The sequence below is a fragment of the Chiloscyllium punctatum genome, chromosome 4 (genome assembly GCF_047496795.1).
Source record: "Chiloscyllium punctatum isolate Juve2018m chromosome 4, sChiPun1.3, whole genome shotgun sequence".
NCBI classification, from domain to species: domain Eukaryota; kingdom Metazoa; phylum Chordata; class Chondrichthyes; order Orectolobiformes; family Hemiscylliidae; genus Chiloscyllium; species Chiloscyllium punctatum.
The window spans coordinates 64,165,262-64,191,571 of record NC_092742.1 but is presented as its reverse complement, the minus strand read 5'-3'; the positions used below and the strand labels follow the sequence as shown (position 1 = coordinate 64,191,571).

Genomic DNA, 26,310 nt, shown 5'->3' with positions numbered 1-26,310 from the left:
TCGAGGATTCTCTAAAGGTCAACATGCAGGTTGAGTCCGTGATTAAGAAAGCGAATGCAATGTTGTCACTTATCTCAAGAGGGTTAGAATATAAAAGCACCGTTGTGCTACAAAGACTTTATAAAGCTCTGGTTAGGCCTCATTTGGAGTATTGTGTCCAGTTTTGGTCCCCACACCTCAGGAAGGACATACTGGCACTGGAACGTATCCAGCAGAGATTCACACGGATGATCCCTGGAATGGTTGGTCTAACATGTGAGGAACAGCTGAGGATCCTGGGATTGTATTCATTGGAGTTTAGAAGATTAAGGGGAGACTTAATAGAGACGTACAAGATAATACATAGCTTGGAAAGGGTGGACGCTAGGAAATTGTTTCCTTAGGTGAGGAGACTAGGACCCATGGACACAGCCTTAGAATTAGAGGGGGTAAATTCAGAACAGAAATGCGGAGACATTTCTTCAGCCAGAGAGTGGTGGGCCTTTGGAATTCATTGCCGCAGAGTGCAGTGGAGGCCGGGACACTAAATGTCTTCAAGGCAGAGATTGATAGATTCTTGTTGTCTCGAGGAATTAAGGGCTACGGGGAGAATGCGGGTAAGTGGAGTTGAAATGCCCATCAGCCATGATTGAATGGCGGAGTGGACTCGATGGGCCGAATGGCCTTACTTCCACTCCTTTGTCTTATGGTCTTCACCAATCTGTGTTGACTATCCCTAATCAAATTATTCCTTTCCAGATAATTATAAATCCTATCCCTTATAAACTTTTCCAACACTTTGCCCACTACCGAAGTAAGGCTCACTGGTCTATAATTACCAGGGTTATCTCTACCCCATCTTCTTGAACAAGGGGACAACATTTGCTATCCTCCAGTCTTCTGGCACTGTTCCTGTAGACAAGGACAACATAAAGATCAAAGCCAAAGGCTCGGCACCTCCTCTCTGGTTTCACAGAAAATCCGATGATAAATCCCATCCAGCCAAGGGGATTTAACTATTTTCACACTTTCCAGAATTGCTAACACCTCTTCCTTGTGAACCTCAATCCCAACTAGTCTAGTAGCCAGTATCTCTGTATTCTCTTCGACAACATTGTTAGTATTCACATTGGAAAAAGACAAAAAACATTCATTTAGAACTTCCCCTATCTCCTCTGATTCCACGCACAACTTCCAGTTACTATCCTTGATTGGCCTAATCTTTCTCTAGTCATTAATTTATTCCTGATATACCTATGAGAAAGCTTTTCATTGATCCTATCTGCCAATGACTTCTCATGACTCCTCCTGGCTCTTCTTCACGCTCTCTTTTGGTCTTTCCTGGCTAACTTTTAACTCTCAAGCGCCCTAACTGAGCCTTCATTTCTCATCCTAACATAAGCCGCCTTCTTCCTCTTAACAAGAGTTTCAACTTCTTTAGTAAACCACTGTTCCCTCACTTGACCACTTCCTCCCTTCCTGACAGGTACATATTTATCAAGGGTACGCAGTAGCTGTTCCTTGAATAAGCTCCACATTTCAATTGTGCCCATCCCCTGCAGTTTCCTTCCCCATCTTCTGCATCATAATTGCCTTTCTCCCAACTACAACTCTTGCCTTGTGTTATATGACCTTGCCTTTCCATCACTAAAGTAAACATAACCAAATTGTGGTCACTATCAGTAAAGTGCTCACCTACCTCCAAATCTAACATCTGGCCAGGTTTATTACCCAGCTCCAAATCCAGTGTGGCCTCATCCTTTGCTGGCTTGTCTACATACTGTGTCAGGAAACCACCTGCACACGTTGGACAAAAGCTGACCCATCTAAAGTACTCGAACTATGGTATTTCCCATCCCTGAAGAAGGGCTTATGCCCGAAACATCGATTCTCCTGCTCCTCGGATGCTGCCTGGCCTGCTATGTTTTTCCAGCACCACATTTTTCAATTCTGGTCCCAGCATCTGCAGTCCTTACTTCCTCCTGTGGTATTTCCAGTCAATATTTGGAAAGTTAAAGTCCCTCATAACAACTACCTTTTACTCTCGCTCCTATCCAGAATTATCTTTGCTATCCTTTCCTCTACATGTCTGGAACAATTTGGAGGCTGATAGAAACCTCCCAACAGGGTGATCTCCCCTTGCCTGTTTCTAACCTCAGCCTGTACTTACTCAGTAGATGAGTCTTCAAATGTCCTTTCTGCCACCGTAATGCTGCCCTTGACCAACAATGACACACCCCCTCTTTTATCATCTTCTCTGTTCTTACTGAAACACCTAAATTCCAGAACCTGCAGCAACCATTCCCATCCCTGCTTTATCCATGTCTCCGAAATGGCCACAACATCGAAGTCCCAGGTAACCACGCATGCTGCAATTTCACCCACTTTATTCGGGATGCTCCTGGCCTTGAAGTAGGCACTTCAAACCACCTTCCTGCTTGCCAGTGAACTCGTGCAACCTTGAAACCTCATTTCTGACCTCACTACGTTCAACCCCCTGGACACTGGAACTACAATTTAGGTTCCCAATCTATTGCTGAATTAGTTTGAACCCTCCCAAAGAACATGAGTAAATTTCCATCCAGGATATTGATACCCCTCTGGTTCAGGTGTAGGCCATCCTGTTTGTTGAGGTCCCACCTATCCCAGAATGAGCCCCAATTATCCAGGTTACTGAAACCCTCTCTCCTGCACCACCCCTGTAGCCACATATTCAACTCCTTTCTCTCCCCGTATTCCTCACCTCACTCGCATGTGGCATGGGAAACAAACCAGAGATAACAACTCTGTTTGTTCCAGCTCTAACCTTCCACCCTAGCTCCCTGAATTTCTGCCTTAAATCCCTATCCCTTTTCCTACCTATGTTGTTAGTACCTGTGTGGACCACGACTTGAGGCTGCTCCCCCTCAGTGATCCCAAAAACATGATTCAAGACATCATGAACCTTGGCACCTGGGAGGCAACACACCAACCATGAGTCTCCCTCATTCCCACAGACCCTCCTATCTGTTCCCCTAACTGTGGCGTCCCAAATGACTAATGGTCTGCTCATTCCCCCCTTCCCTTCTGAGCACCTGGGACAGACTTTGTGCCAGAGACCTGTGCCCCAATGCCTAGCCCTGGTACGTACGCACACACACCACACACACACCTGTATCCAAGTTATTGAGGGGAACGGCCACAGGGGTTCCCTGCACTGCCTGGCGGTTCCCTTTCCATCCCCTGACTGTAACCCATCTGCCTCTTGCTTGCACCAGAGGTGTGACTACCTCCCTGTAATCTGCAATCTTTCCAAGATTTGATGGAAATGGTTCAAGCTCATGGATTGCCTTTCAAGGTAACCTTGTTTGTGGTAATCCATGATCAGTTTTATTTTAGTTCACAGGATATGGGCATCGCTGGTTAAGCCAGAATTTAAGTCCCATCTCTCATTGTCCTAGAGAAAATTATGTTTGCAAGGTAGCACAACCCAGTGAATGCTCCTTTTGTGCAATGTGAGAAATCAGGGTTAACTCCAGTGTCCAAGGTCATCAAGTATGCAGATGATGTCTCCAGCCCAGCTACTGAAAATCCATCTTTCAGGTCTGCAGCAGCAACTGGAGTCACCGTGGAGCCTCTGCAAGGCTGAGATCTTTGTGGATAGTATGTACAGTGGGGTGGTTATGCTAAAGATAAAGAGTACATAGGCAGAAATGGTGTAGGTGATTACCAGTCAGAGAAAAAGCACCAGGCAGGTCATTCAGGAGTCCCCTGGAAATACCTACTTTCCAATTCTGATACTGCTGGTGGAGCTGGTTTCTCAGGGAATGCAGCAAGAATCAAATCTGTGGCACCAAGAGCAGCTCAATTGCACAGGAAAGGAAAAAAGATAAGTAGGAGAGTGATTGTGGTCATATTCTATTATAAGAGGAACACATAGACATTACTGCACCCACAGATGAGACACCAGAGTGGTGTGTTGCCTCACTTGTACCAGGGTCAAGGTTGTCACAGAACGGCTACAGAGTGTTCTGAAGGTGAGAGAGAGCAGCTGGAGGTTGTATACTATATTAGTATCGTGACAGAAGTAAGAAGAGGTATAAAGTCCTGTAAGCACAATAGAGGAAGCTAGGAAATAATTTAAAAAAGAAAGCCTGAAGTCATAACCTCCAATGTCATATATGAATGAGATCAGGAATAGGTGAATAAACCAAATGGCTGGAGGAATGGGGTTGGGGGATTATGATATTTGAGGCATTAGAATATATTCTGAGGAAGAAGTGGGACCAATCCAAGCAACCCAGCAGGACTAGTGTTAATATCTTCAGAGGGTCACTGGCCATTATTGTGAGTGAGGGTTTAGTGGCAGGGTCTAGGAACCTGGGCAAAGAGGTGAAGGTGAGGGAAGCAAAGATGAACTGAAAGATAGAAGTGTAGAAAGAAAAAGTGGAAGGCAGAGGAAACATGGGCTAGCAACAAATAGGGTTGGAGTACAAACCAGAATGTGTAGAAATGTTGAAAAGAGAAGTCTAAATGATTGTGCAGAGTATGTGTGATAAGGTAGGTGAATTGGCAGTGCAAATAGTTGTAAACAGCTCTGATATAATTGATTGTCATTAAGGAGACATGACTTCAGGGTGACCAAGGCTGGGAACTAAACATCCAAGGATATTGAAATGGAAAATGAGGTGAATTAGCATGGTTAGTGAAAGGTGAAGTCAGTGCAGTGGTGAGAAAAGATATTAGCACAAGAAGTCCAGATATGGAATCAATCTGGGGGAGTAAGCAAGCAACAAGGGGCAGAAAGCATTAATGGGAGTTGTCCATACATTTTCAAATACTAATGGTGAGTTTAAGGTGGCATGAAGCAGGAAATTAGAGGTGGAAGCTGTAAGAGGACTACAGTAATCATGGGTGATTTTAATCTATACAAAAAGTGCACAAACCACTTGAGTAGTAATATTGTGCAGATGAATTCCTGGAGTATGTATAGTGTGGTTTTGTTTAAACCAGTACACTGAGGAACCAACTCAAGGATAGGACATCTTCGATTTGTTTTTCATGCAGTGAGAAGAGGTTCAATAATAATCTTGTGGTGAGATGCCCTTTAAGAAAAAGTGACCATAACGGCACTGGGATAGAATAGCAGGTAGTCTAATATAAAACTGACAGCTTGAATGTACACCGTGGAAGCTATGAACATTTGATAGGTGAGTTGACTGTGATAGACTTGGTCACTTAATTAAAATGATTAGTATAACCATTTCTCATTGGAAAGAGGAAACTTCTGACAGGGTTGAGCAGACTGGCTGCAGGAATGATGTTTCCCCTGGCTGGTGTGTCCAGAACAAATAGTTGAAGTCTCAGATTGAGGTCAGCCATTTTAGACTGAAACAAGAAGAATTTTTTTTCACTCAAATGGTGGTGAACCTGTCGAACCCTCTACCACAGAAGGCTGTAGAGAGAAAGTCACTGAATATAGCTAAGGAAGAAATAGGTTTTTAGCTACAGTTTGTCAAGGGATATGGTGAGAGAATTGGGATATGTCATTAAGAAAGATTAAGTCACGATCCTGTTGCATAGTGGAGGTGGCTCAATGGAATGAATAGCCTATTCCTCTCCTATTTTCTTTGTAAGCGGTGACCCCAGTATTGATGTTGGTTGATAATGGTGTAGGTGACGATAAGGGAGACATGACTAGGTTTTGCTTGTCAGAGATGATCATTGCACGACATCAACAGTGCAAAAATGTCACTACTGTTTGTCATCCCATTGTCAGTCCTGTAATGTATTGTAAGCATCTACAATATTGGAGGAGGACTGAATGGAGCATAATACTGTGCCATGGTCAGTGAATGCACCACTGCCACAAAGAGAAAGTAATGAAGTTCATAAGATCATAAAACATAAGTGCAGAAGTAGGCCATTCAGTGAGATCCTGGCTGATCTGATAATCCTCAACTGCACTTTCCTGCATTTTCTCCATAATCCTTGATTCTCTAACTGATTAAAACTCGGTCCATCTAAGCCTTGGTCTGAAAATGATTGAGTTCAGGGCATTTTGCAACAGTATTCTGAGGCTGAGGTGATTTTCCTATGTGCCAGATGTAAGTGTGAACAGTAATGATTTTTCTCCATTACACCTATTAATTACAGTTAATCTCTTTTCCTCTTGTATTTAATTTAGGCAATCCATATAGAGTCATAGAGGTTTACAACATGGAAACAGACCCTTCGGTCCAACCTGTCCATGCCGACCAGATATCCCAACGCAATCTAGTCCCACCTGCCAGCACCCGGCCCATATCCCTCCAAACCCTTCCTGTTCATATACCCATCCAAATGCCTCTCAAATATTGCAATTGTACCAGCCTCCACCACTTCCTCTGGCAGCTCATTCCATACAGGTACCACTCTCTGCGTGAAAAAGTTGCCCCTTAGGTCTCTTTTATATCTTTTCCCTCTCACCCTAAACCTATGCCCTCTAGTTCTGGACTTCCCGACCCCAGGGAAAAGACTTTGTCTATTTACCCTATCCATGCCCCTCATAATTTTGTAAACCTCTAAAAGGTCACCCCTCAGCCTCCGACGTTCCAGGGAAAACAGCCCCAGCCTGAGATAATGATAATGTATGGAGCTAAGTTGTTCTAACAGAACCTGAATGGAGAAGCATTGTTTTGATTATTAGCGTGTATGTACATAAAATGATAACTCCTCCAGAATAGTACAACAAAATGTATGGCCTGTTCCAAATGATGGTGAATGTATTGAAAAAGCAGGCTTGAGTGGTGAAGAAAGCATACAGTATGATGGATTTAAATACAACTTCGATATCTTTCTTGGAGAAAATAATATTTTGGTTTAGAATATGAGAATAATTTAAGACATGAGATATGGTGAGTGTATGCGTGAGAGGAACAGGTGACGTGACCCTGAGTTTTCTATAACTTCACATCGCTAGAGGTTTCTTTGTTTCGTTCTGGGTCTGTTATGGGAGAGTTGTTCGAGATTGATTGTTTTGTTTGATTAAAAGCACCATTATTGCATCAATGGCTAGCAAGGTGGTAAATAATGAATTCAGTGGATCATAGTCTTTCCTTGTTTACCAATTCCTGCATTCCAAGTTGCCTTTGGAGGTAGCAATTTAATACTGTTTAAGTTGTGCCGATTATTCTTAACAAGCCACACTGTTAGATATGATTTTCACCTAAAGTATTCATCTGAAATTCCTTGCTTTGTGAAATATTCACAGTAAAATATTGTCTTATTAAAACATTTATAATTATTTTGTCAAAAGATAATTTCCTTTCTTTGAAGGTGAGAGATAATCTTGGAATTACAGTAGACAATCACACCTCCCCACCGCCTCCAGTTTTGATACCACCTCTCAGAATTCTAACTCCTTGGCTTTTTAAGGTAAGTTAAATTGTTTCTCAAAGATGAATGATCTATTTTTCGCTATTATTTCCATCAATCAATTCATACACTAAGCCTTCAGAGCATTCAGAAATTTCAGGTTGTTATTTCAGTACTTCATATCCTTGACTTAGTGAAATCACCCTCATCTTTCAGTCAGAAGGTGTGTGTGTTCAGAAGTACCAAAACTCCACTAATAACATTATCTTCCAAATGAGATATTAAACCACCTACCCCATCAGGTCAACATCAAAGACACTTTTCTGGCAGGAATACAGAAGTTCCTTACCATATTCTGGCTGTGAGTCAATTGTTAGCATTCTTCCCTCTGCTTTTGAAAATTATGAGTTAAATTTAACTCCAGAAATGTGAGCACATAATCCAGGCTGACACTTCAATGCAGCACTGGTGAGTATTGCTGCTTTTCAGGTGAAATTTTAAACAGTGCCCCATGTATCCTCTTAGATTGGCAATAAAAAGTTGCAGCATTTTTTGAAGAAGAGCGGTGAAGTTTTTCTCGATTTACTGATGCTTCCATCAAGATCACTAAAACAAACTATCTGGTATTGCTATTTGGCAACTTTGTTGAGTATAACTTGACTGCATTTTCTACACTCCAACAGCAATTCCATTTGAAGTGTTGAATTGACTGTAAAGTTTTCTAAAGTAAATTCTGTGTACAATGAACCTACTCCACTAGCTACCTGATGAAGGAGCAGCTTGTACTTCCAAATAAACATGTTGGACTATAAACTGGTGTCATATGATTTTTAATTTTTTCTAAAGTAGGGAATGCAGCGTTGATCATTCATTTCTATGTCAATAGCACAAAAAGCAAATTAGGCAATTGGTCTTTTAGTCTGACTCTGCTATATTGAAGCTAGTCAATATATGCAGCCACAAAACAGAACTTACTTTGGAAACACTTGAAGACTTTAAAGGTGCTAGAAAAGGCATATTTCATTCTCTCAACAGGGGCATTATCTGGGTCTGTGGGTTGTTTGTCTAGCAACAAGAACAGTGCACCCATAAACTCCCCCAAAAATGCTAGGTATGGCTGCAGTCAGCAACTAATTTTCTCCTGATTTCCTCTGATTTCAGTTTTACAAGGATTCTTTGAGACGGCATTCTGTCAATACAGCCATATTTCAAGCGTCACTCTCTCCTTTCCTGAACATGAAGGCCTTGTTTGATAAAATCAAACATCGAAGGACTCATGCAACCCTAGGGTCAAACCTTGCCATGATTTCTGAGATTCCTTTTTTCAGCTCACGTGGAACTGCCAAAGTAGCTGCTGGATTCACAAGTTTTGTAATGGGGAATGCCAACTTTTTCAATGTCCGTCCAGATCTAGGTTTATTTTCTTTTTGACTTGTTTTGAGTTCCAAAATTTATAGTTCAGTAATTCCCCAGAGTTCACCAGGTTGCCATTTGCTCAGAATCTTAGCTTTCATTGACTACCAAAGGAATCAAGAAATCAATTTTAAGTTCTTATCCTTGTTTTCAGGCTCCACTATGGCCATGCCCTCCCCATTTCTGTAATTGTTTTCTACCCTATAACCCTCAGATATAAGATCTCATCTCTTGAACATCCACCTTTGGCCGACAGCCGCCTAGACCTGAAGCTGCAGAATATATTATATTCTTACTTCGTTGTTGGTCATATAATTATAGTTCATAATTCTTAGACATATTTCTGTTTGTTTCTATGGATGGTTCATATTTTCAAGGAGAGTGTGTGTTTTAACATTAACTCTTTTAATACACGACTGTCGTTATAATTCTCTTTTGTTGGTGCACTAAGTTTATCGGTGCCATTGAGCATCTTATCTGGCTGTTTTGTGTATAGTAGTACGCCACAATGTTTTTTAGATCCAGATTTTTAGAATGAATTGTTTTACTGTTTTACAGAATGCTTAAATATTTAATGCTGCATAATAAAATAGGTTAATGTTCTTAATCAGCATTAAGGTTTCTCATTTGTGTCATCCATACATCTTGATGTGGTTCATTCTTATTTTTTCTACATATGGCTGAACTTAATTTACATTTATTAATTGTTGAAGAAAAGGGGAAATGTAATTATTAAACATTGTATACTGCTTTCATTATCAGGATTTAGACATTGAATAAGTGCAGTTATTATTGTTTTGTGTTGATTGTGGAAAAAACGGATTGTTTCAAAATATTATCAAAATATTTCTATCAGTGGTATGAACATTAGTGGCACGGTTGTTACTTCATGATAAAGTGTCAAAATATCATGTTGCGATATGTTCAAACTTATAAGGTTAAGGAAAGCTTGAAGATCTATTTTAGTGCAAAGTTAATGGCCAAAACCAGAGGATTGTGTTGTAAATCACATGGTTAACAATAGTAATAAAATCCCCAAGTTATTAATTGCAAATAATAATTGGTACAGAATCATAAACGTTTATAGCATAGAACGAAGCAACTTTCCCCACTGAAAACCAGGAACAGAACTTTCAAGTCAAAACATTTCTTGAACCAAACCAATCTAAGTCAGCAAGCCCAGAATCAATCAGGAGTAGGAATTACAGCAAGTTAAAACCTGAGTGGCATAGTCTTGGATGACCTCAAGTTTAGGAAGTGTAGAAAATAGGTGATGAGCCAGTTTGTGTTCAATTCTTCAAGTTAGAAGATTATAAAGAATTAAAATGGAAATATTTACATTGAATTATGGAGTCATTTGGTACTTACATCATATTCATCTATTTATTAATTCTTTGTTTAAATATATTAATACTGATCTGTTTGAAACCTCTGTCAAATTCATATGGCCCTGCTTGTACTGGAAGCACATGTCACCTTCTCACATGAAATAGTACCCTCATGTCAGTGCAAGCATGCAGTGGTACTGTTCAGAGGATGCAATTAACAGTGTGTAAAATGGAATAAATTTAATGATCTCAATTTCAACTTTTGTATATTACTGCAGATTATCATAGAATCATAGAGATGTGCAGCATAGAAACAGATCCTTTGGTCCAACCCGTCCATCACGACCAGATTGTCGCAACTGCCAGCACCCGGCCCATATTCCTCCAAACCCTTCCTATTCATACACCCATCCAAATGCCTCTTAAATGTTGCAATTATACCAGCCTCCACCACTTCCTCTGACAGCTCATTCCGTAGACGTACCACCCTCTGCGTGAAAACACTGCCCCTTAAGTCTCTTCTTTATCTTCCCCCTCTCACCCTGAACCAACGCCCTCTAGTTCTGGACTCCCTGACCCCAGGGAAAAGACTTTGCCTGTTCATCCTATCCATGCCCCTCATGATTTTGTAGACCTCTCTAATGTCACCCTTCAACCTCCAACGCTCCAGGGAAAACAGCCCCAGCCTGTTCAGCCTCTCCCTAAAGCTCAAATCATCCAACCCTGGCAACATCATTGCAAATCTTTTCTGAACCCTTTGAAGTTTCACAACATCTTTCTGATATTCCAAAAGTGGCCTAATCAACGTCCTGTACAGCCGCAACATGACCTCCCAACTCCTGTACTCAATACTCTGACCAATAAAAGAAAACATACCAAACGCATTCTTCACTATCCTATCTACCTGCGACTCCACTTTCAAGGAGCTATGAACCTGCACTCCAAGGTCTCTTTGTTCAGCAACACTCCCTAGGACCTTACCATTAAGTGTATAAGTCCTGCTAAGTTTTGCTTTCCCAAAATGCGGCAACTTGCATTTAGAGTCATAGAGAAGTACAGCATGGAAACAGCATCCAATCTGTCCATGCTGACCAGATATCCCAACCCAATCTAGTCCCACCTGCAGCACCCAGCCCATATCTCTCCAAACCCTTTCTATTCATATACTCATCCAAATGCCTCTTAAATGTTGCAATTGTACCAGCCTCCACCACTTCCTCTGGCAGCTCATTCCATACACGTACCACCCTCTGTGTGAAAAAGTTGCCCCGTAGATCTCTTATCTGAATTAAACTCCATCTGCCACTTCTTAGACCATTGGCCCATCTGGTCAAGATCCTGTTGTAATCTGAGGTAACCTTCTTCGCTGTCCACTACACCTCCAATTTTGGTGTCATCTGCAAACTTACTAACTGTACCTCTTATGCTCACATCCAAATCATTTATGTAAATGACAAAACGTAGTAGACCCAGCACCGATCCTTGTGGCACTTCATTGGTCACAGGCCTCCAGCCTGAAAAACAACACTCCACCACCACTCTCTGTCTTCTATCTTTGAGCCAGTTTTGTATCCAAATGGCTAGTTCTCCCTGTATTCCGTGAGATGTAACCTTGCTAACCAGTCTCCCATGGGGAACCTTGTTGAAAGCCTTTCTGAAATCCATATAGGTTACATCTACCGCTCTGCCCTCATCAATCCTCTTTGTTACTTCTTCAAAAAACTCAATCAAGTTTGTGAGACATGATTTCCCACGCACAAAGCCATGTTGACTATCCCTGATAAGTCCTCGCCTTTCCAAATACATGTACATCCTGTCCCTCAGGATTCCCTCCAACAACTTGCCCACCACCAATGTCAGGTTCACTGATCTATAGTCACCTAGCTTCTCCTTACCACCCTTCTTAAACAGTGCCACCACGTTAGCCAACCTCCAGTCTTCCGGCACCTCACCTGTGACTATCAATGATACAAATATCTCAGCAAGAGGCCCAGCAATCACTTCTCTGGCTTCCCACAGAGTTCTCGGGTACATCTGATCAGGTCCTGGGGATTTATACACCTTTGTGTTTCAAGACATTCAGCACTTCCTCCTGTGTAAGATGGACATTTTGCAAGGTGTCACCATGTATTTCCGTACATTCTATATCTTCCATGTTCTTTTCCATTGTAAATACTGATGCAAAATACTCGTTTAGTATCTCCCCCATTTTCTGTGGCTCCACCCAAAGGCTGCCTTGCTGATCTTTGAAGGGCCCTATTCTCTCCCTAGTTACTCTTTTTTGTCCTTAATGTATTTGTAAAAACCCTTTGGATTCTCCTTAATTCTATTTGCCAAAGCTATCAGATGTCCCCTTTTTGTCCTCCTGATTTCCCTCTTAAGTATATTCCTATTGCCTTTATAATCTTATACTTTACACTCGATCTATCCTGTCTATACCTTACATATGCTTCCTTCTTTTTCTTAACCAAACCCTCAATTTCTTTAGTCAGCCAGCATTCCCTATACCTACCAGCCTGTTGTCCTGTTTCTAATTACTGCGACACAATGGGGACTGATTTATTAATTCCTGTAATTATAGTCATTGGACATTGTTTTGCTTATCTCTGTGAACTGGAAACGGGACTGAAATTCTTTTCAGACCTTTAATCAATGAGCCGTAGAGATCATGTAATTAAATCTTATACGTGAAAAATAACAGTCTAATTCAAGCTGCAACTTTCAGTAATTAATAAGCAATAACTTTTTCTGAACACCATATTTGATGCTAAATTTTATTTTTTTTAATTAGGCAACAACATTACCAGAAAAATACAAGCAAGGAAAGCTGCATGCATACAAGCTTATCTGCAAAATTATGAAACGACGTCAAGATGTTTCACCTAATTCTGATTTCCTTGTTCACTTCTACAATATAATGCACAGTGGACTCTTAAATCTTGATCAGGTTAGCTTTTCCTGTTTAAAGTCTATTTGTGTATTTTCAGATGTCCAGAATTTGAGTTATTTAATTTAAAGTTTCAGGTTAAAGTTGCTGTTGTTTTAAGTTTTGTTTTTGCTCATTGAAGAATTTCAGGGCTAGTGACTGTTCCATTACAAGCAATGTAGGTTTGAGGTATTTTGCACACTGAAGATAATTGGAATAAGCCAATTAAACCTGGACCAGAGCAAAGAAAAATTAAAACTTTGAACAGATAATTAATCTTGTATGTGCTTTGCAAGTAGTTTTTCCAGCAAGTGCTATAATTGAGAAGAGAAAAGAAGAAAACCAATGAAGTGAATAAGCTTAGAGTGGTGGGTAAAAATAAACATACTGTTGCAAAAATCGCAGGTCTATCATTTCTGGTAATGTGTATAAACCTTAGGTCTGAGGTATTGCTTCAGTGTATTTGCTGCATTAATGTAATTAGCAAATAATTTGTGCATTTGATTTGTTTGGAGCACTGCGCTAAGTGTCAGCAGTTGCACTCTAAGACCAACATTATTGCTTGTTCTATTTGATGTACACAATGAGAAACTGTCCATTTTAGTTGTCTTCTGTTTTAATCTTATTTTTAAAAATACTTTAGGATATTGTGAACACCATCATCAAGCATTGTTCTCCAAGGTTCTTTTCTATTGGGTTGCCTGGTGCTACCATGCTAATTTGGGATTTTATAGTTGCTGCTAGTAAAGTAACATTCTCTTCTTCACTTAATGTAAGTCAATATATATTACTATATTTTCTGATTAATTAATGTAGCTTATTTTGAAAATTCAGTAAACATTACTTTGTGATTTCTGTAGTCAACAGAAAAAATATGTGGAATTAAGAGGTAATGTGTGGGCATGTCATCTGGAATTAATAAATATTAAGGTTTGGAAATGTTCAGTACCACAGAACTTGAAATTTGCTGTAAAAAGAATCATTTTATGAGGCTTTTGTCTTGCACTCATCAGGACATTTTATAGGAATACAAAATCAATATATATAGTTCCAATACCAGCATGTGTATCACAGCGTGACCCTGAGTGACAGTTGGTTGTCAGTATAATTCTTTACGCACTCATAATTATCCAGCAAATATTGTCCAATTGAAGAATCGCATCAAATGTTGGACCTTATTGCAGATATTGCTAGCATGAACTATTTGGACGCAAACAGTACCTTTCTTGTTGATAAAATCTGTGGATGCTGTAAATCAAAACCAAAAACAAGTTGTTGGAAAAGCTCAACAGGTCTGGCAGCATCTGTGAAGAGAAATCAGAATTAAGATTGCGGGTCCAGATTCTGAGGAAGTTTCACTGGACCCGAAACGTTAACTCTGATTTCACTTCACAGATGCTGCCAGACCTGCTGAGCTTTTGCAGCAACTTCTATTTTTGTCCTTGCTTGTTGGTACTTGATTGAATGACTGAAGGGAAATGCAGTTTGATACAATCACGAATCATCGGGATGAATGACATACAAACCTGGCATCACACCAGCACTGAAATTCATATGCTATATTACGCAATTATTTGATAGGCAGACATTTTTCTTTTACTTGGCAGCAGCATCCTGTTAGTGGCACACACCACTCATTGCTACTGCATAATGGGCAGCACGAGACTGCTAGTTTCCTCCTGTTGCACACACTTCAGAAATCTAACTCTTCCAGAGTAAATTAAAATAGATTGGACATTTTACAGAACCCATAGTGACTATCTTAGAGCCTGCCATGCGTTAATGCGATATGCAGTGTCAAATATGTGGATGTACCTACTAGAGAAGGTGCAAAACTTGACCTACTCTTGGGAAATAAGGCAGGGCAGGTGACTGAGGTGTCAGTAGGAGAGCACTTCGGGGCCAGCGAACATAATTCTATTAGTTTTAAAATAGTGATGGAAAAGGAGAGACCAGATCTAAAAGTTGAAGTTCCAAATTGGAGGAAGGCCAATTTTGACTGTATTAGGCAAGAGCTTTCAAAAGCTGTTTGGTTACAGATTTTCGCAAGTAAAGGGACGGCTAGAAAATATGAAGCCTTCAGAAATAAGATAACGAGAGTCCAGAGACAGTATACTCCTGTTAGGGTGAAAGGAAAGGATGGTAGGTATAGAGATGACTAAAGAAATTGAGGGTTTGGTTAAGAAAAAGAAGGAAGCATATGTCAGGTATCGACAGGATAGATCGAATTAATCCTCAGAAGAGTATAAAGACAGTAGAAGCATACTTAAGAGGGAAATCAGGAGGGCAAAAAAGGGACATGAGATAGCCATGGCAAATAGAATTAAGGACAATTCAAAGGGTTTTTACAAATACATTAAGGACAAAAAGGGTAACTAGGGAAAGAATAGGGCCCCTCACAGATCAGCAAGATTGCCTATGTGTGGAGCCACAGGAGATGGGGGAGATACTCCAGAACTCTGTGGGAAGCTAAGGAAGTGAATGCTGAGCCTCTTGCTGAGATATTTGTGTCATCAATAGTCACAGATGAGGTGCCGGAAGACTGGAGGTTGGCTAACATGGTACCACTGTTTAAGAAGGGCGGTAAGGACAAGCCAGGGAACTATAGACCAGTGAGCCTGATGTCGGTGGTGGGCAAGTTGTTGGAGGGAATCCTGAGAGACAGGGTATACATGTATTTGGAAAGGCAAGAACTGATTAGGGATAGTCAGCATGGCTATGTGTATGGGAACTCATGTCTCACAAACTTGATTGAATTTTTTGAAGAAGTAACAAAGAGGATTGATGAGGGCAGAGCGGTGGACATGATCTATATGGACTTCAGTATCTATATGGACTTCAGTAAGGCGTTCGACAAGGTTCCCCATGGGGGACTGGTTAGCAAAGTTAGATCTCAAGGAACACAGGGAGAACTAGCCATTTGGATACAGGACTGGCTCAAAGGTATATGACGGGGTGGTGGTGAAGGGTTGTTTTTGAGACTGGAGGCCTGTGACCAGTGGAGTGCCACAAGGATCGGTGTTGGATCCACTACTTTTCATCATTTATATAAATGATTTGGATGTGAGCATAAGAGGTATAGTTAGTAAGTTTGCAAATGACACCAAAATTGGAGGTGTAGTGGACAGCGAAGAAGGTTACCTCAGATTACAACGGGATCTTGATCAGATGGACCAATGGGCTGAGAAATGGTAGATGGAGTTTAATTTAAATCACCATGAGGTGCTGCATTTTGGGAAAGCAGATCTTAGCAGGGCTGAACCATTTAATGGTAAGGTCCTGGGGAGTGCAGGTTCATAAGCTCCTTGAAAGGGGAGTTGCACGTAAATAGGATGGTGAAGAAGGCATTTGGTGTGCTTTCCTTTATTGCTCACAGTATTGAGTACAGGAGTTGAAAGGTCATGTTACGGCTGTACAGGACGTTGATTAGGCCACTTTTGGAATATTGGAAAGATGTTGTGAAACTTGAAAGTCTTCGGAAAAGATTTACAAGTATGTTGCCAGGGTTGGAGCATTTGAGCCAACGGGAGAGGTTGAATAGGCTGGGGCTGTTTTCCCTGGAGCGTCAGAGGCTGAGGGTGACGATCAAGAGGTTTATAAAGTCCTGAGGGGCATGGATAGGATAAATAGACAAAGTCTTTTCCCTGGGATAGGGGAGTCCGGAACTAGAGGGCATAGGTTTAGGGTGAGAGGGGAAAGATGTAAAAGAGACCTAAGAGGCAACTTTTTCATGTAGAGGGTGGGACGTGTATGGAACGAGCTGCCAGAGGAAGTGGTGGAGGCTGGTACAATTGCAACATTTAAAAGGCTTCTGGATGGGTATATGAATAGGAAGGGTTTGGAGTGATATGGGCCGAATGCTGGCAAGTGGGACCAGATTGGGTTGGGATATCTGGTGGCCCTCTAGTTCTGGACTCCTCCGTCCCAAAGAAAAGACCTTGTGTATTTTCCCTTTCCATGCCCCTCATGATTTTATAAACCTCTATAAGGTCACCCCTCAGCCTCCAAAGCTCTCGGGAAAACAGCCTCAGCCTGTTCAACCTCTCCCTATAACTCAAATCATCCAACCCTGGCAACATCCTTGTAAATCTTTTCTGAACTCTTTCAAGTTTCACAACGTCCTTCTGATAAGAAGGAGACCAAAGTTGCACACTGTATTGCAAAAGTGGTCTAACCAATGTCCTGTACAGCCGCAATATGACCTCCCAACTCCTGTCCTCAATACTTTGACCAATAAAGGAAAACATATCACATGCCGCCTTCACTATCCTATCTACCTGCAACTCTATTCTCAAGGAGCTATGAACCTGCACTCCAAGGTCTCTTTGTTCAGCAGCACTCCCCAGGACCATACCATTAAATGTCTAAGTCCTGCTAAGATTTGCTTTCCCAAAATGCAGCACCTCGCATTTATCTAAATTAAATTCCATACGATATTTGAATTTCAGAGCAAATGTGTTGCCTGGTGTGTAATACTGGTGCTTTATTTCTCACAGCATATTCCTTTTATCTATTCATAATACAGTGTCCAGTATTAGGAGCTATGGCTCCGTGGTTAGCACAACTGCCTCACAGTGCCAGAGACCTGGGTTTAGTTCAGTTTGGCTAACTGTCTATGTGGGCTCACAGTGTGTGGCGCACTAGTATGTACTAGAAATGAATGCAGAACCCCGTTCTTTGCAAACAGGAAATATGCGTGCACTCACTGCACGTGTTTCAAGTCAACAAAGTAGTTGAGAACCATTCACAGTTTTATTCCTCAGAGCACTACCCTGACCATCAGCGTCAACCTGTCTGATTTAAAACTTAAACAAATCCGAACAGATAACTGTCAGTCAGGATTAATAGGTGCATTCTATGGCAATGCCTCGATCAATCAGTGACCAGTTGCCAATCAATCAGCTCTCTCCTCTCATAGAGTGTTAGGTTCTTTTTCTCAAGATTCTTACACACTCGATGCAATTGCAATATGCCAACTTATGTGAACCAAAATCTATTAAGCAAGGACAAACTTTGGAAGATCACTTAACACTCCTCGCAATGCTTGCGAAGCATGTCAAGAGAAGCTCTCTAAACAAGGGAACAGTTCTCCTTTCTAGCAGATTTGACATCGCAGTCAGTCATGCACACAAGACACAAGCCCCTGCCACTCCCCCATAATCACATGCCACCCAAAAACAAACTAAAGTATTTGCATAATCTCACATTGTTTCTGGAAATAAGGTTATTCCTTAAAACACTATTACAGGGTATGATTAGATTGTCACATCCTGCCTGCAAGACAGAAGAATACAACCCCCAGAATATCCAATTTCTTACATGTCAGCAGAACAAATAAACCCTCTAACATCTTTGGAGTATAAATGTTAATTTTCCCTTTCAGCTTGCAGTTTTGCAAATTGTCCTGATGAATATCAAACGAAAACTCAGCAATACTCAAGACTTCTAATGTGGTACTTCAATCACTGGTATTTCTCCAATTTCAAACTTTAAACACCGTAATAATCAAGTATTCCCTTTGAAAATTGAACATTTGATAGGACTTCCGGTTGCCTTTTGTTTAGATCTGAAAGAATGTCTTACTGACATTTTCGATTGTGGCAAGTTTTTTGACACTGATTTCTTTCTAAAACATTTATGAACAGAGCAATCAATGTACTTTTAAAAATTGAATTTTTCTTTCGTTGAATAGTGTCGAGATTTTCCCTGAGCATTAAAATACCAAACTAGTTTTCTTTTGTTATTATACTAAATAATGAAGATTATTTTACGGTTGCAGTTTATTAGCTAAGTGCAGTATTTGTCTAACTGTACAGTCTGACGATCTGATCTATACCAATTTAGCTCATCACAGCAAAGTTACTGCTGAAGATAACATAATTTGCATTCTTCTACCCTCTAAGGCTGCTTAGATGAATCCTTGTTGATGTGTTCTCCATCAATTCCTGTATTTTTTGTTTGTAAAGTTTTTATATTCATAGTGAATATATGAGACTGTAATGACTATGGTCATCAATCAATTAAATGAAAGCAAAATACTGAAGATGCTGTAATTTGAAGTAAAAACAGAAAACTGATGAAACGTAGCAACTGGCAGCATCTGTAGAGAGAGAAACTGAGTTCACATTTCAAGTCCAGTATAAGTTAATATTTCAAGTTATCACTATTTGCTGTCTTTCTGTTGGCTGAGTTTCTCAAGCATTTTCTGTTGTTAGTGTAAATGATCCAGTTACCCTTGCCGTCATAGCTAATCGTGCAATATAGTAATGTGGGTGATATGTCAGCAGCATGAACCAATAAAGATGCCCTAACAAAGAAGAAATGCAGAATCAGAAGTTTTGGAAGAATTGTATGCATTCTACAGTTGCGTATCCAATTAAATGAATGAAAAGGGCAATAACCTTATATATTGCCACAAATTTGCCAAAGTAATACTCTACCAGAATATACTAATTAGTCATTAAGTAATATTTTCAAACAACAAAAAAAATTGGTGTTTCAATAAAAATAGATTTACCATTGTTTTAGTAAATGGGTCTAGATTTTCCAATTGTAAAGCCAGTATTAAATATGAATTAAATTACGATTTAATTTGATTTGCCTGGAATTTCCATTTATATTCTTCTTTCATTTCAGGCTCCAAGAGTAGAAGCGCAGATTCTATTGGGCTCTTTAGTCTGTTTCCCAAATATATATGTAGACCTCCCTACTTTACAACCTTCTCTTGTGGACATTTTATCAACAAAATGTGATGATGTTAAGGTAAGATTTCTCAAGCAAATGGTGCTTGATGTGTTGAATTGTTACCAATTTTTTTTTCTACCTGCTCCTCCAAAGCACAAATTACAATCCAATATTTTGTCTTAATTTCTTTGTTTACATATACTCTACTCCATTCTTCACCAAATTAAAATTTGTGACTCTAATCCTCTGATTAAGTAACAAGGATCAGTCCCATCATTGTTAAAATGTGGAGATGACAGCAATTTTTACAGAACATGCAACTTAACATGAAATTCAGAAAACTGTTATGAGTTGCCCTCTTGAAGCAGAATTTCCGCTTCAGGTTTCACAGCAAAAAATGTGCAAAGTCACAAAGTTGTCATGCGTAATAGATTCTCACTAATTCTCCTGGCAAGCAGTTCTGTGGCTGCAAATGAGAGTCCGTGGTGCTAGGGTCAGGGATGTCTCAAGCGGGTGCAGGGTATTTTGAAGGAGGAGGGTGAATTGCCAGCAGTCATGCTGCATGTCATGGTTTAAAAAAAAATGAGCATTTTAGAGAGTCAAGTAGTAGTTTAGTAGATGAGGGTTAATGTTCTAATCCCCAGATTGCTTCCAGTGTCGCATGCAACTGTGTACAAGTATAGAAAGATAGGTCAGATAAACGTGTAGCTAAAAGGGACCATGGTGTATCAGTCTATAGATCCCTGTGGGTGTCAGCTTAGATTGATAAGATGGTGAAGAAGGCATAAGGGATGTTTGCTTTCATTAGCTGGGGTGTAGAATATAGGAGCAGGGAAGACTTGTTGCAACTTTATAGAGCATTGTTTGCACCACTGTGCAGTTTTGGTCACCATACTATCAGAAGAACCTGATTACATAGGCAAAAAGTTTTTTCACCCAAAAGATGGTAGAAATAAAGAACAGGCTGCCTCAGATGGTGGTGGAGGCAGGTATTCACTCAACATTTAAGAAGCATCTGAACAAGTACTTAAAATGCCATGGCATGGAAGGCTGTGAAACAAGTGCAGGTAAATGGGATTAGTATAGTTGTTCATCAGCACAGACATGGTGAGCCAAAGGGCCTGTTTCTATTGTGTATGACTCTATGATTGGGAAACATCAGCGTAAGTAAATCTTTAAGTGTGATTGGTTTTAATTTCTGCCAGAGAACCTCTCCAGCATGGAAAATTAAGTGTACTGTCTCACCCATTAAGATTTTAGTCATTGTTACCTTTTGACAAAAATCATTTTTAATAACATTAGAGATGGAAAATCCTTTAAATATTAAGATCAGACAGCATGTACAAAGCGAGAAACCAGTATAGCATTTCAAATTAATAGCCTTTCATATTTCTCCATTTGTATTCCCTCTTAATCCAATGACTTTCCTTTCTTCTGTTCTGATTTAGTTGTTTGATTTGGCATTAAATTAACCATTCTAGTTTATATCTAGGATTCAGGCTCTGCATACCTAAGTATGTATTTTTAAATTTATTTGATGAACCTCTTTAGAGGGTGCTGTGCTGAAAATGAATTTTAACCCTTGACAGTTCCTGTGCAGAAGTCTGTAGAAAGTATGGTCAAGTGTAATGGATAGCTAGTGCCATTCATTTGCTGTTGACAACAAAATTTAGATCTTTGAGCTTTTTCTAGTGCACACTTGTTCAAATTTATTCACAAGATCATGTAGATCAAAGTTTCCTGTACCTTTTACTGCCATTTGATTTGGTCATGATTTGGAGGAGCTGGTGTTGGACTGTGGTGGACAAGTTTAAACATCGCACAAGACCAGGTTATGGTCCAACTGGTTTGTTTGGAAAGCTAGCTTCGAAATCTAGTGCCTCCAAATAAACCAATTGGACTATAACCCGGTGTTGTGTGATTTTAAATTGGATTTCATCTGTACCAAGATGGTATCTGTGGCAAAAAAAATTCCCTGTACAGTTTCATTGCAGATCTTTGAATCTCTTGTTTCTAAATCTGTCATCTGTCATTTGTCTTATGAGTAGAAAGGGTTGATTTTTCATATAAAAATATAGTGCTGAATGTAGTTTTTTAAAAATGCATCCATTCAGCCATGTTGCCATAATTAAATGGATCGCTAATGACAACCATCTCTATCTCTCCAGTGTTTCTTCACTGCCTCTGTAATGTCAGACACTCCATGTTAGGTGACTCCTAGTTTCTTCCAGTTAAATGTTGAAAAACTAAAAGGGACTATCGCACTTATTCACCAATGCTCAGTTTGGATTGTACCAAAACCTCATTGTTCTGACTTCATTGCAGTCTTGCCCCAAATATGGACAGAAGAGCTGAAATCCTGAGTGTGACTACCCTTGACATTAAGGCAGCATTTGTCTGAGTATGGCATCAGGAGTCTGAGTAAAACTGGAATTGTTTGGAAACTAAACTTTGTTTGTAGCCATACCTAGCACAAACAAAATGGTTATGCTTATTGAAGGGAAATCATCTCATTCCAAGGACAGCAATGAAAGTGTTCCTCGTGGTAGTATCCTAGGCATGTCTATCTTCAGTTGCTTCATCAATGATCTTTTTCTTTCATGAGGTCAGAAGTGAGCGTGTTTGCTCCTGACTGTACAATGAATATTTGTGTATTTGCTCATGACTGTACATTTGTGACTTCTTATGTATGAAAGCAGACCATGTCCACAGGCAACAAAACCTGGACAAAATACAGGCTTAGGCTGATGCGTGGAAAATGAGATGAATGCCAGACAGTGGTTATCTCTAAAAGAGAACCTAACCACCACTCATGATTTGTAATGACATTATCATCACTATTCTTATCCTAATATAAGTTTAATACTCCTTTTGACAATGCAGCAGAGACTGAGAATTCAACATCTGGAGAGACAATAGGTGAATTTAACATCACTTCTTATTACCCTTCATCACAATGTACTAGTGCTATCCATCCAAACCTCTGATTTAGTCCAGTGAGATTTTTAAATATCAGACTTAATTCTCTAAATAAAATCTGCATTGTTCCTGTGTAGAACTTTTTTTGGCATATGACGCACCACAAACTTATTAAGTCTTATTTAGTATGATCATTTAAGATGATACAATTTGATAATACCTTATTTCTAATATGCTTTCTTCAAGCAAATTCAAGTAATCTTGAATGGAGTTGATTTTATGGGAACTTTTCTGAATTTTCTTTTAAACGTAAAAGAAGTGATGGTACGCTTATTTGAAATCTAAATATATTAATTTATTTTTCAAGTTACTGGTATTTTAAAATTGTTCATTGCTTTTATTTTCCTGAAAATAATTCTTGAACTTTGAGAGTTACTGATTTGTTGCAATGGGGCAATATTGCATTGAACATTTATTTTGAAATATCTGTGTGCTAAAGTTTTTCGTCAGCTTTTTAGTAATCTTTGTTTGATGACACTTACTATATTTTTATATATTCTTTATATTTTCAATTTGATATCATAGGAACTTGTGATTAAGAGCATTTTAAAATCAGCAAGGGAAGAGCCTTCTGGACCAGCTAGGCAAGTAGCTTTATTTCATCTGTAATTTTTAAAGAAGTAACTTCACTATTAACCATCCCAAAATTCTTTGATGTCGTTGACTGCTGGCCAGCTGGATGCCATCACTGCATTTTCCTGGGAATTCCCTTTTGAACAACATAGCAATCACTTTGTAAGAGGCAAGGTTCCTGCCAGAAGTTACTAGATCTCTTAAGGAAGTATTTATGAGATCAGTGGGAGTGCATTTGCTTTGCCTCTGACTCCAATATCCAGGTGATGGTTTCTGACAGATGTAACAAGATGGTTGGATTACTTAGTTTTTGATTTTACGATGATCTGTAGTGAGACTAAATATTAAAGTAAGTTTTCTGAAAGCTACATTGCTTACTTTCAAATAATTTCACAACGAGCCTATGAAATAGAAAATAGGATTTTATATTCTATATTTTCTTGACCATATCTAGATAGCTTATGCTTGCATGATGTGCATTACTATCTCTACTTTACAGATGTGTTGCACTTTGTAGCCTTGGCATTTGGCTCTGTGAAGAATTGGTACATGATACTCGCCATCCACAAATCAAAGATGCTCTAAATGTAATTTGCGTAACTTTAAAGGTAAGTAATGTTTTAACAATGTTTTTTCTTAATTCATCAGCTTTTGGAAAAAAATACAACAATTGTAAGAATTAAGTTGTTAATGTTTTACAGTTTCCAAACAAAGCGGTTGCACAGGTGGCTTGTGATATTTTGCATTTATTGATCAATTATGTGGACAAACTTCAGAATTATCCACCAGATTCTCCAAAAAAAATGCTTGAGGTGAGAGGTATTTTTTGAGGCATTTATTGATTTTATTTCTGTTGGTTAAGTATTTGCCTGTCAAGTATTTCCAATGAAGATTCAGCCAGTAAAGTTTTTTTAACTAATCTTTTTGTCTATGACACTGTATACTTGTATTGAGTAAATGTAGGTGCTGATTAGTTTACAAAGAGATAAATCACATTTAGTACAGCACATTATATACCCCACTGTCACTGGGTTTAAATCTTAGAACTCCCATCCTAACAGCACTGTCTCTGAACCTACATTCCAAGAACTACAGTAGTTCAAGAATGCAATTCACTACAGCTTTCTCAAGGACATTTAGGGATGGATCAGAAATCTTGGCCTCGTCAGGGATACCAACATTCCTTAAATGAATTTAAAATAAAACTAAAATTATAAAGTATTCAGTGCTTTCATGGTGGAGCAAGTAAATAGAGGTTTGCCGATCAAGCAGGCAACCCTTATCGTGGATGCTGTTGAATTCTTGATTTGGAGATGCCGGTGTTGGAGTGGGGTGCACAAAGTTAAAAATCACACAACACCAGGTTAGAGTCCAACAGGTTTAATTGGAAGCACACGAGCTTTCGGAGCGACGCTCCTTCATCAGGATGAAGGAGCGTCACTCCGAAAGCTAGTGTGCTTCCAATTAAACCTGTTGGACTATAACCTGGTGTTGTGTGATTTTTAACGTTGAATTCTTGAGTATTCTCATGAGTGTTATTGGTGCTGCACTCATCCTGGCAAGTAAGTAGTATTCCGTTACATGACAAACTTGTATCTTGTAGATGGTGGACAGACTTTGGGGAGTCACAGCAGAATTCCAGCCCATGACGTGTTCTTGTGGCCTCAGTATTTTAAGGGTCATTCAGTTCAATTTCTGGTCAGTAATAAGACCTCACCCTGATTTTGGTAGCTGGGAGTTCAGTAACGGTAATGTTGATTCTGTCATGTTAGATATGATCTTACATGGCATTTGTGTAGTGTCCTTATCAATCCAAGGCCAAATGTTAGGGAGTTGGAGCATGTGGCACACACAACTTTATTAACTGAAGAGTCACAAGTGGTACTGAACATTGTGAAATCATCGCTGCAAAACCCCTTAATTACTTTGTGTTGGAGTGGAGGTCATTGAACTATGTGAAGGATGCTGAGAAATTGGTGCAGCAATGTTCTGGGACTGATTCACCAGCAACAGCAAGAACTAGCTTCCTTTGTGCTTATTAGTTTCTATTCAGTGGACAGTTTCCCACCGATTCCCATTGTCCTTATTTTACCAGGACTCCTTCATGTTGTATTTGGGATTTATCTGGATGGCTAAATTTCGCAGCAAGAAATTTGTCACTTAATGCGAGCTCTGTTTTTGTGGCTGTTGGTTCATGCAGTGTGCAAATCATAAGGAACCAAGAGTTGTCTAAATTGAAGCTGATTGGTTCTCAGCTAACTAAGCAGGTTGGAATGGGAAGTGAGTTACACAGACATGTACAGTTGTTCTTCCCAGCCGAAGCTGCCTGTTCTCCGTGGTTTAAAATTTGAAGAAAACCAATTACTTTTCCTGCAGCAGTTGCTGTGAGCTGTGACTTTTGAATTGATAAATAATTTTCCAAGTCAGTCAGTTGCTGTGTATTTCTCACTAACCTGGAAGTGAAGGTAGTATCAATTTGAAAAGAAAAAGATAAAATGTAGCAAAAATTAATCATTAATATGAACATGTATGCTAAGAGCTTTCTTAAATATATAAAAAGGGAGAGCGATGCCAAAGTTAGCATACACAGTTAGAGAACACATTAGCGTAACATCTGTCATATGGAAAAGGTTAAGAGACTTTTTTAAATGATGTAATAACAGAGCATTTGGAAATACATAATATAATCAAGCAGAACTAGGAGAAAGTGAGGACTGCAGATGCTGGAGACCAGAGTTGAAAAGTGTGATGCTGGAAAAGTGCAGTAGGCCAGGCAGCATCCGAGGAGCAGGACCACTCCCTCCGCCACTCCCTCGTCAGGTCCACACCCCCCACCAACCCAACTTCTACTCCTGGCACCTTCCCCTGCAACCGAAAGAAATGCAAAACTTGCGCCCACACCTCCCCCCTCACCTCCCTCCAAGGCCCCAATGGATCCTTCCATATCCGTCGCAAATCACCTGCACCTCCACACACATCATTTACTGTATCCGCTGCACCCGATGTGGTTTCCTCTACATTGGGGAGACAGGCCGCCTACTTGTGGAACGTTTCAGGGAACACCTCTGAGACACCCGCACCAACCAACATAAC

General features: G+C 39.8%; 1 protein-coding gene across 14 annotated transcripts in view; it reads left to right on the top strand.

The window, feature by feature from the left end:
* The window catches only part of ralgapa1 (Ral GTPase activating protein catalytic subunit alpha 1), a 312,978-nt gene that overhangs the window by 143,393 nt on the left and 143,275 nt on the right, over positions 1-26,310 (top strand). For all 14 annotated transcript variants that reach the window (XM_072568885.1, XM_072568887.1, XM_072568892.1 and 11 more), the window contains 7 exons: positions 7,276-7,374; positions 12,847-13,002; positions 13,625-13,753; positions 19,618-19,743; positions 23,170-23,228; positions 23,717-23,825; positions 23,919-24,029. In XM_072568885.1, the coding sequence (XP_072424986.1) occupies positions 7,276-7,374; positions 12,847-13,002; positions 13,625-13,753; positions 19,618-19,743; positions 23,170-23,228; positions 23,717-23,825; positions 23,919-24,029 (789 nt within the window). The remainder of the gene's footprint in view (positions 1-7,275; positions 7,375-12,846; positions 13,003-13,624; positions 13,754-19,617; positions 19,744-23,169; positions 23,229-23,716; positions 23,826-23,918; positions 24,030-26,310) is intronic.